Source organism: Barbatula barbatula (genome assembly GCF_947034865.1).
Source record: "Barbatula barbatula genome assembly, chromosome: 6".
Taxonomy (NCBI): Eukaryota; Metazoa; Chordata; class Actinopteri; order Cypriniformes; family Nemacheilidae; genus Barbatula; species Barbatula barbatula.
This window is the reverse complement of record NC_136765.1, coordinates 3,660,190-3,675,318: the sequence shown is the minus strand read 5'-3', so window position 1 is coordinate 3,675,318 and position 15,129 is coordinate 3,660,190. Positions and strand designations below refer to the sequence as shown.

The 15,129-nt window shown below is 39.8% G+C and overlaps 3 protein-coding genes across 3 annotated transcripts; all 3 read left to right on the top strand.

Annotated features, from left to right (window-relative positions):
• Nucleotides 1–698: 698 nt before the first annotated feature.
• On the top strand, nucleotides 699–7,208 carry atp6v1c2 (ATPase H+ transporting V1 subunit C2; the record flags this gene model as incomplete). Its single annotated transcript, XM_079458619.1, has 13 exons — nucleotides 699–824; nucleotides 1,498–1,565; nucleotides 3,651–3,736; nucleotides 3,941–4,015; nucleotides 4,560–4,654; nucleotides 4,748–4,839; nucleotides 5,113–5,217; nucleotides 5,302–5,370; nucleotides 6,118–6,210; nucleotides 6,288–6,375; nucleotides 6,455–6,552; nucleotides 6,837–6,963; nucleotides 7,113–7,208. 13 exons carry the CDS (start codon nucleotides 699–701, stop codon nucleotides 7,206–7,208), a joined length of 1,218 nt encoding a protein of 405 aa, XP_079314745.1.
• A 1,556-nt stretch (nucleotides 7,209–8,764) lies between these two features.
• LOC306895089 (C-C chemokine receptor type 6-like) lies at nucleotides 8,765–10,980 on the top strand. Its single transcript, XM_079458043.1, has 2 exons — nucleotides 8,765–8,841; nucleotides 9,524–10,980. The coding sequence occupies exon 2, from the start codon at nucleotides 9,536–9,538 to the stop codon at nucleotides 10,583–10,585; it is 1,050 nt and encodes a 349-aa protein (XP_079314169.1). The 5' UTR covers nucleotides 8,765–8,841; nucleotides 9,524–9,535; the 3' UTR covers nucleotides 10,586–10,980.
• A 2,315-nt stretch (nucleotides 10,981–13,295) lies between these two features.
• On the top strand, nucleotides 13,296–14,952 carry LOC306895867 (C-C chemokine receptor type 6-like). The gene has a single exon (XM_079459410.1). It carries the CDS (start codon nucleotides 13,361–13,363, stop codon nucleotides 14,441–14,443), a length of 1,083 nt encoding a protein of 360 aa, XP_079315536.1. The 5' UTR covers nucleotides 13,296–13,360; the 3' UTR covers nucleotides 14,444–14,952.
• The last annotated feature ends 177 nt before the right edge of the window (nucleotides 14,953–15,129 follow it).

Sequence of the window (15,129 nt, the reverse complement as noted above, 5' to 3'; positions counted from 1 at the left end):
ACTTTACACAACAGTCTGCAGTCTGTCTCACCTCACACACAGCACACGACACAGCTCCAACATCTACTGCAGACACTCGCATCCATACTAATTCAGGGACTTCTGTCATATATTTCCCCAGGCTCTACACATATGATTTCAGGGATATGTTCACATTTCTTGCGCAGTAATCTGTGAGCGGTTATGTTTATCGTCCTTTATTCTGTAGTGTATTTGGTGGTTAGGCCTCTGCTTGTGAATAATCTGAAGAATGAGTGACCGCAGGTAAGTAAGAATTCATTTCAGTTATTATTTGACAAATAAGTTGCAGTTCATGTTTAAATGAAACATGTATTTATTAGACAATTCTTTTTGTTCTTCACGAGACAAATGATAAGAACGTCAATATGGTTGCTTAAATATGGACAAACCCAATGGTAGAGTTCGAAAAAGCCAAATGCATCAAATGTTTGCTCACCATTTTTAAATGTTCTCATGAATTGGGTGGTGAGTCGATGAGCTATTTACCCCATTCACTGTCATCATAAAACATTTGTGTTGTTAGAACATGAGAATTGTCTTTCCCCGTCTGAGAAACCCAATATTCCCAGACACTGTATACAGTCAAGAGCAGCTGTCCTTGACTAGAGATGATATTTTCACCTTGTTTTAGGAGATAGACTTCTGTCACGGGTGAGAAGAGGAGGTCGCTAGCCGCGATGGAGTTCTGGTTAATCTCAGTACCTCTGGATAAAGTCAGCTGTCAGTCTTTAGAGAAACTCAAACGGGTCACAGCAAAAAATGATCTGACCACAAGCACCAGAGTCCACATCCCAGAGCTGAAGGTAAGAGAACGCCTGGAGTCTCCTGTGACCGCTTCGATGCAGATCAGTTTGAGGGCTTGAACTATACCAGAACTATATTATTCAAAATCAACCAAATGTTGAGTTGAATTATTTTTTATTTAGTTTTGATTTATTTCACGTTAATGTTACTAATTTCAATGTAATGTTAAGGCAACATATTTATCATGTAGCACAGCTTTTTAAATTCATATTTTGGTAGATGTTATTTTAACAATAATCCTGCATAGCGCTTAATACATACATATGAAATTAAATTAAATACTTTTGTAGCCACCAGAGTGTGATAAAGGATATTATCTAACTGCAGTTTGTACAGCATTTGCCCAATGTTGCTCTATTAAAGCAACGTGACACTAGATGTTGACTGTAGGCCTACTGACTTTATTTTTTAAGATTGAAAGAAGTGAGCTACAACCTGTTTGCTGTTGTTTGTGTTTTGTTTAAGTCAATAATGCTGCATCCCTCCAAAAAACAAACAGTTCATGAGATCACTCAAAGCCATATTACATAAATGTTTGATTTCTCCAAGGTTTTGTTGATATATGGATTTTTCCAGTATGACAGTATGTCATTAAACTCACAAATGTCAACACTTTGTGTTGCTTTCATCACTTATCACAAATTTAAATGTTTCATTTGAATGTTTGTAAAGGTTGGAACACTGGATGTGTTACTGGGGCTTTCGGACGATCTCTCCAGACTGGACTCATATACAGAGGAGTAAGTCTTTAGTAATATCATTTTACAATTCTTCCTATGAATAAAAAATATAAACAGTATAGATATAATATACTGTGTATGGTTGGCGCCAATAGCCCTGTGGTTAGTATGCTGACACATTGTGCAGGGGGCAGTTGTGGCCAGAAGGTCACCGGTTAGATTCTCAGGTAGAGACTAACGTTTGCGCCCAGGGCGCTGCAGTGATGCCCATTGCTCCCGCCGTGTGTTCACTACACACTGGATGGGTTACATTATATACGATACCGGGGTCAGTTGTGGGCTGGGGGTTAGAGTGTTGGGCTTGTGATCAGAAGGTTGCTGGTTCAAATCTCAGTGCCAGCAGGTTATGACTGAAGTGTCCTTGAGCAAGGCACCTTACCCCTGATTGCTCTGCAGTAATGTGTATTTAAGCAATTGTGAGCGTGGCATGGTTGTTGGTGCCAGACGGGCTGGTCTGAGTATTTCACAATCTGCTCAGTTTCTGGGATTTTCACGCACAACCATTTCTAGGGTTTACAAAGAATGGTGTGTCCTGTGGGCGACAATGCCTTGTTGATGCTAGAGGTCAGAGGAGAATGGGCCGACTGATTCAAGCTGATAGAAGAGCAACTTTGACTGAAATATCCACTCGTTACAACCGAGGTATGCAGAAAAGTATTTGTGAAGCCACAACACGCACAACCTTGAGGCGGATGGGATACAACAGCAGAAGACCCCACCGGGTATCACTCATCTCCACTACAAATAGGATAAGAGGCTACAATTTGCACGAGCTCACCAAAATTGGACCCTTGAAGACTGAAAAATGTTTCCTGGTCTGATGAGTCTCGATTTCTGTTGAGACATTCAGATGGTAGAGTCAGAATTTGGCGTAAACAGAATGAGAACATGGATCCATAATGCCTTGTTACCACTGTGCAGGCTGGTGGTGGTGGTGGTGGTGTAATGGTGTGGGGGATGTTTTCTTGGCACACTTGGCACCAATTGGGCATTGTTTAAATGCCACAGGCTACCTGAGCATTGTTTCTGACCATGTCCATCCCTTTATGACCACCATGTACCCATCCTCTGATGGCTACTTCCAGCAGGAAAATTCACCATGTCCCAAAGCTCGAATCATTTCAAATTGTTTTCTTGAACATGACAATGAGTTCACTGTACTAAAATGGCCCCCACAGTCACCAGATCTCAACCCAATAGAGCATCTTTGGGATGTGGTGGAACGGGAGCTTCGTGCCCTGGATGTGCATCCCACAAATCTCCATCAACTGCAAGATCTATGCCACAAACTGCACACACACACACACGCGCACGCACACGCGCACGCACGCACGCACGCACGCACGCACGCACACACACACACACACACACACACACACACACATATACATTTATAATATCTATAAAGAAATTAAAGTTTATTATCGGAACAAGTCATTTCATCTCTTTTAAATCTCGGATATTGAGGAATTGTTGTAAAAGTTGAAATTGCTTAATGTGCAGAGTTAATGTGCAAACATATGTTTCCAAGACTTATCGATCACACATTTTGTATAGTGCATAACACATACAATGTAAGTTATTATGATGTTTTGTTGACAAATACTACTTTCATGGCCCAGGAGGGTATGAATGTGGGTTCAAGATATCGCCCCGATTTAGGACATTCTTCTTCTGTTGTATATGATGTAAGGCATGTCTGTCGGTTCGGCACATGCATCTCTGCTTGCTCGCTGCTGTAATACAGTAAAACAGTATCTGAGTCACTCAATCCACTCGAGTCCAGTTTCAGGTGCCACCTGACAGCGATTCACCCTTCCTCAGCTGCAAGGTTTATGTGTTGTGGAAACTGTCCTCTGCCGTCTAACATATCCATTCATGACTTCCAGACAGGGTTACATTTGGTTGAGATTATAGTTCTGAGAACGGTCCCGATTCTATAGTTCTGATCTTCTGTTTCCACCATCATCTGTTTCATCCAGAAATATCATTTGATCAGTTAAGAAATCCTGAATATTTAACCCAATGAGTGTCCTCGTCGGCATCACCGGCTAATGGTTTCTTCATGTTTCCACTACACCACAGTGTCCTGCATCACATGTGGCAGAGCTTGGCTGATGTGATGGAAGAGTTCAGCGGAAAGCTTCTGGAGAGCATGTTTCCGAACGCAGGTGAGCGAACACTAAACCGACATCATCAGAAAGCAGAGAAGAGCTCATTAACTGAAGGGCATCTCCTCACGACTCAGTCATGTTCTCGCGTAGATCCTGTTACGTGTGGCACACACATGACCTGCTGGAGAGACTTCATACCGTGAAAATAAGACTCTTGCCGTTGTTTGTCTGTTTATCAGATTGTGAGTAATGTTTTGTTAGTATCATCAGGACACGGCAAGCCTAAGCAGAAAGATCGACAGTCACCATTGAAATCCTATTTTCAGACGGGACAGGGTAAGTGACCTCGTTTAGATGTCAACGTGACGAGTCAATGTATTAAATAGACATGTATGAAGTACCGTATATATACTGCACATATATTCACAGCTATAAGTGAAACATGCAGTATAGAAATTGGAACAATTCCCTATACGATATGTAATATACCCTATACTAATATTTGTATTATGCATATATAATACTATATTCTATATAATCTATATATACATCTATAGGAGCTCATGACATATGTATATGCTACTTAAATGTAGCATAAATCACTTTTAAATCATGGACATATTTGTCATATATCACATTTCCATATGGAGCGGGAGCTTACCCAACGAAATGTATATTCACTTTTTTACTGTATGTGGAAAACAAAAAAAGACGGCAGATGCTTTATTTAAATCCTTCTTCTTTATTAAATGCTTCTATTGTTTTATTTCTGATATGTTTTTGTGTGTAACGCCGGTAGAAAAGTCTTTTCTTGACATATTCTTTAAATATGAAGTGTACATTCGGTGCATTCTGATTCCGCATCTCTGTTGTTTTTCAGTTGACTTGGCAACATACGTGACCAAGTTTCAGTGGGACAGAGCCAAATATCCCCCCGTGCAGCCCCTTAAGACCCTCACAGACATCATCTCCAAAGTATACATATAACCTATATGAAGCACGGATCATTGTTGTATGCACATGTATGTTCTGAATGTTTCTCTCTCTGTGTGCGTGTTTCTGTTTCAGCAAGTTTCTCAGGTGGACACGGAGCTGAAGTCACGCAGAGCTGCTTCCAATAATGTGAAGTCCAGTATACATAGTATTGAGCGGAAAACTGAGTGAGTATACAGCAGAAGTTAATGTTTGTCATATTTGATAAGTATTTCGTTGCATTGTAAAGCCACTTATAGTTAATATAAATACACATTATTGTAGTATTTGTTACATAACAGATCTTAATTTTACAGTTACTCAGTCAGAAAAGTCAGTATAGTCTTTCTTTTTCAATGCACCTTTGCAATATGGATTGAAATATGTATGTTTTCGTTGAGATTCATTTGTTTAACCGTATGAAGACATGATGATTCATTATGACTTCTGTATGTATTCAGTGGCTCTTTACATACCCGCATGTTGACTGACATCGTGAAAAAAGAGGACCTGGTTTTAAATTCAGAGTATCTCACAACACTGCTAGTTGTGGTGCCCAGGTCAGTGTGAATTTCAAACACTGAGAGCAGATCTTCTCTTATTCATCACCAAAGTCATTTTTGAAGCGCATTTATTCTATAACCTCACAGGTCGGCTTATGCTCTGTGGGAGAGGAGCTATGAATCCATGACGAAGTTTGTTGTCCCTCGCTCCAGCTGGTTGGTCACCTGCATGTTTGTTTATCTAGAACCCGAACAGTCTTGTGGTTGATGGCTAATCCAACAGTATGATCAAGTTACGTCTGGAAAGCAAGAGTTCTCACCGGCTTTAATCGAGCCACTTTACCCACACACCTGCGGTTACAGACAATGAGGCCATCGCAGGCTAGTGCCCTTCCACTACGAACCATGCCCCCACCACACCCCCCCCGGGCGGTTTTACCACAACTAAAACATTAAACACGGTTACTTAACTTAAACCATGGGAACAAAAAATGAACCGTTGTTTTGCTACAGTAACCATCGCTTAATCGTGATGTTTATAATAAATTGTAGTTGGAATAATAAAAACAAGCTTAACACCGTAAAAATAAGTTCATAAAGTAACCTGCAATTGAATGTTTTAAATAGAGATGGCGATAGAGAGGCAAAAGTTTAACTTCATTAAATTATGTTTCATCAACGATATTGTTTTGGCAGACGTAAGCATTAATTCTACATTACAAAAAGTGGATTTCAAGTTAATATATTGTTGTTGTCATTTGACAAAAAAATTTAAAAAGGCAAAATAGTGTAACTGAATGTATTGAGCCTACGACTGGATTACGCCACAGCAATACAATTGAGTTTGTTTGAAAGTAGAAAGTGGTAATCATTCACATTTCGAAATAACCCTAGAAATGTAAATGAAATTGTTTATTGTTTTGGGCGTATGAATGAATAAAGGAACATACCTTTGTAACACAGGAGGCTGGGAGAAGAAGCAGACACAGGGATTTTCACAGTGACCCTCTTTAAGAATTCGGTCACTGAATTTAAAGCCAATGCCAAAAAGCACAAGTAAGTGTGAGCACATGGACAATGTCTGTTTAGTAACACTTCATACAGAAATGTGTTGTTCCTGTGTTGGCCAACAGGTTCACGGTGAGGGAATACAACCCGGACGAGGCCGAGAAGCAAAAGCAGGAGATGAGCCGTCTCGCTGTGGACAGAAAGGAACTGTGTGTATGTGAAACTGTAGATATAATGATGCAAATCAGTGTCTGTTTACAAAGAATAACAGAATACGTATTTGTACCACCAGAGAACATTTGTGTGTTGGCTGAAGGTGAACTTCATCGAGATCTTTGTGGCCTGGATTCACATCAAGGTCCTCCGTACATTTGTTGAATCTGTGTTGAGGTAACGTTGTGAGGATTTTCATTTTTATCTCAAGTAATCTGGATTTGGATCAATTTGATGAGAAATTTTCATTTCGGGATATTCTGCAATATCGGCTTTTGATCGCAGACTTGATAAATCTGAGCTCAGTTTGACACATTGTTAAGATATCTTCTGATGACAGAGACATTTCTGCCATTTGTCTCAGGAGAAATATCTGAAAAATGCAAAAGTCTAGTTAACTTCGTCGATGTCTGGGAGAAAGAACTGAGATAAGATATCTTATCTGTAGTTTTGGTTTGTAGGTACGGTCTGCCAGTCAGTTTCCAGTTTGTTTTGCTGCAGCCCAATAAGAAGAACGTAAAGCAGCTTAGAAAGCAAATGAACAGCTTGTTCAAACATCTCGACCCAGCGGCGACTGGGAAAGCCGATGTAAGAACTATTTTTCTTCTTTCTTTTGCCTAAACGTCTTTTTTTACTCACCGATTCACTAGTAAGGTGAGAATAATAATCGTCATTTCTACAATATCAAAATGAAAACAATCCACTTTTGTAAAACCGTTTGTTGTCTCTGTTTGTAGGTGGGGTTTGACATCCCTGATGTAAGCACTGGTCAACAAGAATATTATTCCTACATCTGTTACCCCATTAAAATAAAAATGGTGGACCCAAGCTAGTGGACATCTTGGACGTTTTTCGGTTTGTATGTTTTGTAGATAAATAAACCCTGACGAATAAAAACTTCTGTTTGTTATTATTGGTTATTTATGAGGGATTCTACTGACTGTCCGATGTGTATCAGTACTGGCGAACTTGTCATTATCGCAACAAATGTGTGAAACATCAAAATGTCGAATAAAACCGATAGTTTGGACCAGTATAAAACTTTTCTTTTGGAAATTTGCATTCCGACCAACCGTTGGGTTTCCATATTTGATCCAACCATTGGTCTTGTGAGTAAGAAAATACTACCATTGTATTGAAGAGCAGAAGACCGTTACATGGGTCTGACGTGAGGATGACAAACTGATGTAAAAAGCTGAGGCAAACATCTTCAGCAGACAAAATTGTCGACACAGACCTCTACAGGGGGAATAAAGTTTGTTATTCATATTCTACAACATATAATCAAATATAAATGATAATTTAGTGAGAACTGAATTCCTCTCTGTGTGATTTCATGTAGGAGAGGTCATTTGCATATCACAAGTAAATCAGCACTTTAACATCTTTAAAATGTCAAACAACAACACCCCCACACCAAAATGTGTTCGCAGCTCATCTGTTTGTTTTTGCTCTGGCTTGCCCTATTTTTGTAACGTTGAGTTCCCATTGGTTAACATTAGTTAAAATCTTAGTATACATAAATCTTTCTTCAGTGGAACACAAAAGAAGACGTTTTGAGACACTTCTCGGTGGATTTGTGTCCATACAATGGAAGTCAATGGATAAAAGTGGGGTATTTTAACCCAGCATATGAGTTTTTCCATATTGGACCCAAGCATCCACGGGTTAAAAAATCTATGCAGCGCATATTGTTTTTAAGAGTGTACACATACAGCTGGATACAAAAGGAACCAATATAAGAAAAGTGGTCAGGACACAAGATGAACAAAACATATCACAGGCCACATCATGCTCAGATGTTATCTCAATACACTTACTGATAAAACATACACTCACTTACAGTATTATTGCCAATGTGATTATTTTGAGTAACAAAACCACAATGTCATATTTCGTCGTTTCGGATAGTTGAGATTTTATTAAGAGGCAGGGCTGTCAGATCAGACAGTTGTGAATGTCTGCTAAACCCTGTTTGTTTGCCATACAAAGTGAACACAAAACAACACAGAACACACATCTGAAAAGTGGAAATACACCAGCTGACAGTCACACTGACAGTGATTCTGTACGTTCCTCTCTTCAGCCATAAGTCATCTTAGTACTGTGGCACATGCAACAATACGTTTTGATCTTACAGACACAAGGATCGATAGATAGATAACCAGAGTCTCTTGAACATCGTTTCTGCGGGATCAAAACCTTCCGTGTGGGTGGTTAAAAGCAAAGCGAAGTTCTCCTCGCGTAGGAGGAAGTTGTCAGAAAAACCAACCTGATGCCTCATTAGATAGCAGAAGCGTCTTACAACAGAAACATTCAGTCAGCATTGTTTGCTTGTGACATCCCATCAGAAATGGGCCGGTCTCTACGAAAACAAAAGAAGGATCAGAGGGGCTTAACACTCAACCAGATGAACTGCAACAAAGAAGAGTGAATGACGAGTGGACAAGGAGAACATTGAAAGAGGTATTTCAAATTTGGAAAGACATTTGTTGTGTTGTGTCATTTACACAACCGGTCAAAGATTTGGACACACTTACTTCAAAAAAATCATTTCTTCAACCTCATGGGGTTCGAATCCTGTATTTGTGGAAGTGGTTTGGGGTTCATACTATGGAAGTCAACAATGTTCAATGGTGTTCTTCAAAATATCTTCTTTTGTGTTCTGACGAAAAAAGAAAGTCATAAAGGTGGGGAGTTTTCATTTACATAAACACTTTTGTACAACGAAATTGTTAGGAACCACTACCAGGTGACCAGTTAAGAGAGCACATACATTGTGTAAATCTACGCACCTTAAAAAATAAACATTCGCAGTCAGTACGTACATTTCTATTTCAGATTTTTTAAAGTTTTGACTTTACTTTCAAATTCTTAACATCAAATAATAACTGTGTCCACAATTTGCCTTTATGTGCAAATGCACACAAGTAACATTGTGCAGGGTTTAGATGTTTGCTGCATTGGAACATTACACGCACTTTAAACCACGAGACCGACGCCTTTTACACAGATGCTTTTGGTCTCATTATCACAGAAACACGCACGATGCCGAAAAATGCAGCTGAGCCTCCCTCCAACGTGTCTTCTTTCCCTAAACAGAAAAACCTTTAATGAACTTTAACAAGGTCATTCATTTTTCTTTCAGAAAAGAGCAGTTATGAATGACTCTTCTCTGTACGAAGGCGAGCCGTGTGACCTGACGAGGAACATTGAGAATGAGGTGGTCATCCAAACGTACATCTATTCTCTGATCTGTGTACTCGGCCTGATGGGAAACATTTTGGTCCTCCTCACGTATGCCTTGTACAAGAAGGCCAAAACCATGACAGACATCTACCTGGTGAACGTGGCGCTGGCCGATCTTCTCTTCGTCATCGCCCTACCGTTGATCATCTACAACGATAGGCACAACTGGGATATGGGCACGTGGGCCTGCAAGCTGCTGAACGGAGCGTACAGTATCAACTTATACAGCAGCACGCTTCTGTTGGCATGCATCAGCTGCGATCGCTACATAGCCATTGTCCAAGCCAGACGCTCCGTTCATATCCGACGGCGAGTTCGGGTGTACAGTCGTCTCATCTGCACTCTAACATGGCTGCTGGCTTTGGTCTTGTCTTTGCCCACGTTCATATATTACGAACTGGTTGACGAAATGGACTTAACCGAATGCTTCCCTGTGTATCATGGAAACGATAGTGCTAAAGTGATGAAGATTCTGATTCCCAGCACACAGATGGTCGTCGGGTTCTTGGTGCCCCTGATGGTCATGATGTTCTGTTATTCTTGCATCATTGTGACTCTACTGAAAGCCAAGAACTTCCAGAAGCACAAGGCTGTGCGCGTTGTGCTCGCCGTGGTATTTGTGTTCATATCTTGCCATCTGCCGTACAATGTGGCTCTCCTTGTCCACACCACTAAGCTGTTTAAAATCAGGACTTGTAAGGACGAGCAAGACATGTTGATGACGATGTCCATCAGCAGAAGCGTGGCCTACCTTCACTGCTGCTTGAATCCCATTCTCTACGCTTTCATCGGGGTTAAATTCAGGGGTCATTTTTGTCAGATCATGAAGGATGTAAGATGTCTGGCACGAAGGTGCATCTACTACCAACGCTCCACGCAGCAGACCTCCGACCTGTACGTATCAGCTAAACTCAACGTCGTTGGGTGCAATAATGAAAACCCATCTTCATTTACGATGTGATGGACAGTTTTCAGTAGATTTTCCTCTAAGATTACAATAATTTGAGGTTTGTTTGATGCTTGGCTTTATTTCTCATTAATAAGAAAAGCAAAAGAGAAGAGCTTTGTATATAGCGTATAGCTTATATTGTATATAGCTGTATATTAGTAGTTTACATAAAACACAGACATATAATTTGCTGTGTTTGTCCGCATTATTTGTTTATGCTCTTTTTTATTCATATACTTTAACTCATGCATGACCTTCAAAGCAAATGCTTATCCAGATGATCAAGTGCCTATTGTCTAAAAGCCCAACTAACAAAATATGTGTCCATTTATGTAAACATTTTCAATGTTTCGTAAATGTTTCGTACAGTATTCAATACAAGATAAATAAAGTGTTTTGTCATTGTTATGGGTTTGTCAGTGATGTTGATCTGTGGTCTGTTAAATGTCACGTGACAGTAAAATGTTGAACCAAGTTTCAGCTAAAAGGCATGTCAATATGTTTACCGTGTATTGTGTACCACAAATGGTTGATTCTAAAAGAGATACTCTACACTAGAAATTAAAACTCTGTCATGATTGAAATACCCTCAAGTTGTTCCAAACCTGCATACATTTCTTTGTTTGGTTTTACACAAAGAAAGATATTTGAGAAAGATTTGAGCAAGTGAGATTTCTGGGGTGGTCAAAAAATGGTAGTCAAAGGTGGCCCAGAATTGTTTGTTTTCCTAAATTCTTTAAAACATATATCTTTTTACTATGGTAGTCAACGGTGCACAAGAAATCTCTGTTTCTAACATTTCTCTAAATATCTTTCTTTGTGAACAAGCAAAGGAAGAAATGAGTTGATAGAGTTGATGGTTTCCAGCGCAAAAATGGTCCAATACCCGCCCAAACGCACACAAAACCAGCTTTGCTCTCATCCGATTTCGACTGCATTGTCCATGGCTTCAGGTCCGAATCAATCTCTCACTCCTTTCTGTAACATTATTTTTATATTTTGACCACTTAGACTTGGGCATATTGATTGGTTATATTTTCGCTGAGTGCTGGTTGCTTCTTTTTTGGCGGTTGCAAACTATCACTAGTGATTGGCTAAAAGCCGCGGGATAGCCTGCGAGCTGCGACCTCGTCGGTGGGCGTGTCTAGTAACGTCACGATTACTAATTGGATGGAGTACACGCACACTTGGGATTGGTTAAATAATAAGCCTATACAATGTACACGTTTCAAACCCGCCAAACTGATTCCAAATCCGCCCAAATTTTGTTCACCCGCCCATCCAATTATTACCCACACAATGAAATTCAAAACCGCCCAATCTGGCAACACAGATTGGAGCTACTTGAGGATGAGCAGTTAATGGCAGAAGTTTTATATTTGGGTGAACTATCCCTTTAACTTGTTTTAAACTTGGAAAATGACACAGCTAGCTGTGTCGGACTTTAATGTACAACGGAGAGGTGAAGTACCACCTGATGTGAAGCGGCACATCCAGCTGTGGATTATCCCTTACATGTAGTTCTTTTAACTTTCACATGATTGTATTTATTGGTTGGAAAGGAAGACGTCTCTTTGCACGTCGTGTCTCATGCCTATACCCAGTGACACACTTCTACTTCCTTCTAATATGCACATGTCCTGATAAAAGTAAATGATGATTATCTGCAGTAAATATACCAAAAATGGAGAAAAGAGACGTTTTAAAAAAATATTTAAAACCCACAGTAGGAATACATTAGAAATGATAAATTCAGCTTGTCAAAGTACCCTTTTAACTCTCACTTGACTTCAGTAGAATTACCTATTTAAATGAAGCCCACAACATTTCCTTGTACTTCAACTGTAAAAAACAACATTTACCAAAACAACATCTGCCCCCCATTCCCCTGTACCGTAAGTCTTGTTTGCACACTATCTATTTCGAATTTCTTGAAAGGTAGCTGACAAAGAATATGGAAACTTTCATTAAGTTTTAGTTCTTTCACTTTAAAGTTAGCATTTATTAACAGTAGGTGTTTTACCTGATTAAAAGCGTTTTGCCTTCACTTCTCCATAATAAAAGAATAGTTCAGCCAAAAATGAAAATTCCTTCAAGCTTTATTCACCTTCATGTCATTGCAAACCTTTAAGTCTTTCTTTCTTCTGTACAAACCCAAATGGAAGATATTTTGAAGAACGTGGGTAACCCCACCACATCGACCCCCATTGACTTCCATTGTATGAATGAACACCACGCCAGACATTTGATCTTTTATTCACATGTGGTTGATAACCTGTATAAGACTCTTCGATGAAACACAAAAAAGATATTTTGAGAAACGTCTTAGCCGTTTTGTGTTTATACAATGGAAGTCAATGGGGTCCAATGATGTTTGGTTTCCAACATTCTTTAAAATATCTCCTTCTGTGTTTCTGCAGAAGAAAGAAAGTCATACAGGTTTGGAATGACATGAGGATGAATAACTGACGAAACAAGTTTTTTGTACTGTATATAATGGATTAAAAGGATGAAAGTTGACAGTTGGTTGAGAAAACGGCCACATTCTGCAGAGCTGTAAAATCATCAAGTCATCAAGACCAGACGCCTTTCGTCTTTTACAGAGATGCCTGTGGTGTCCTTATCACATCTGTTATCGATACTGAAGCACGCAAGATGCAAAAAGGTTGATTTGCATTGCCTCCCTCTCGCATTATGCATTGAGCTTTGCATAAACAGAGAAATCGTAGAAGTTTTGTAGTAAGGTGTATTCATTCACATTCCTGCTCCCTTCAGGAACGAACAGTTATGAGTGACCACACGAATAACAACATTTTCCTGGGGACTACTGAGAGTTATGACAACGCCATCGAGCCGTGTGACCTGACGAGGAACATTGAGAATGAGGTGGTCATCCAAACGTACATCTATTCTCTGATCTGTGTACTCGGCCTGATGGGAAACATTTTGGTCCTCCTCACGTATGCCTTGTACAAGACGGCCAAAACCATGACAGACATCTACCTGGTGAACGTGGCGCTGGCCGATCTTCTCTTCGTCATCGCCCTACCGTTGATCATCTACAATGAAAGGCACAACTGGGATATGGGCACGTGGGCCTGCAAGCTGCTGAACGGAGCGTACAGTATCAACTTATACAGCAGCACGCTTCTGTTGGCATGCATCAGCTGCGATCGCTACATAGCCATTGTCCAAGCCAGACGCTCCGTTCATATCCGACGGCGAGTTCGGGTGTACAGTCGTCTCATCTGCACTCTAACATGGCTGCTGGCTTTGGTCTTGTCTTTGCCCACGTTCATATATTACGAACTGGTTGACGAAATGGACTTAACCGAATGCTTCCCTGTGTATCATGGAAACGATAGTGCTAAAGTGATGAAGATTCTGATTCCCAGCACACAGATGGTCGTCGGGTTCTTGGTGCCCCTGATGGTCATGATGTTCTGTTATTCTTGCATCATTGTGACTCTACTGAAAGCCAAGAACTTCCAGAAGCACAAGGCTGTGCGCGTTGTGCTCGCCGTGGTATTTGTGTTCATATCTTGCCATCTGCCGTACAATGTGGCTCTCCTTGTCCACACCACTAAGCTGTTTAAAAGCAGGACTTGTAAGGACGAGCAAGACACGTTGATGACGATGTCCATCAGCAGAAGCGTGGCCTACCTTCACTGCTGCTTGAATCCCATTCTCTACGCTTTCATCGGGGTTAAATTCAGGGGTCATTTTTGTCGGATCGTGAAGGACGTAAGAAGTCTCGGACATAGGAACATCGACTCCAGGCGCTTCTCGCAGCAGACCTCTGAACTGTACGTATCAGCTAAAACCGTCATTGGGTCCAGTAATGATGACCCATCTTCATTTACAATGTGATATACATAAACATCTGAGTATTGTTTTCCTTAAGATTGCACTTACTGTTTGATTCATTTGAGGTTCGTTGGCAAGGTTTGGACATTTTTTCTATGGCTTTCTTTTTTGACCGCATTTAAAAAAATAAAATGTAGCAAAAATCCTGTAAAAAAACTGAAATGGCACCAGAAATAACTGCAAAATAAAAGTTTTCCTGTAAAATGACATATATAACATTTTTCTTTTAAATGTGTAGTGTAATTTTTTTTACATATTTTACAAATACAGCAAAATTCCAAAATTGACATTATACGTGGGAAAACTGTTGAAATAACATTATAAAATCTGTCAAATTTCCTTTTTACAGTGCATGTATACATTTCAAAGCGCCTTATCAGCATTATCATAGTTCAGGAGTATTATTAATATTACTCTATCTGTCTATACAAATATTTTCTTGGAATAATAGTCTTATGCTTTTTAAACATTTACCAATGACATATAATTTAGATTCTCAACAATTAAATTAGAAATGTAACAATAAAGATAAATAAAACTTCCTCGTTGTTGTTTTGTCAATGATGTTTATCTGCGTTATGTTATATGTCACATCACATGAGATCAGCTGTAAGGTATCTGAAAAAGGTTAGATTTTAAACTGATCTGAAGCGGGGACTTTTGGTCTTGTGGTTAGAAAGGATGGCCTC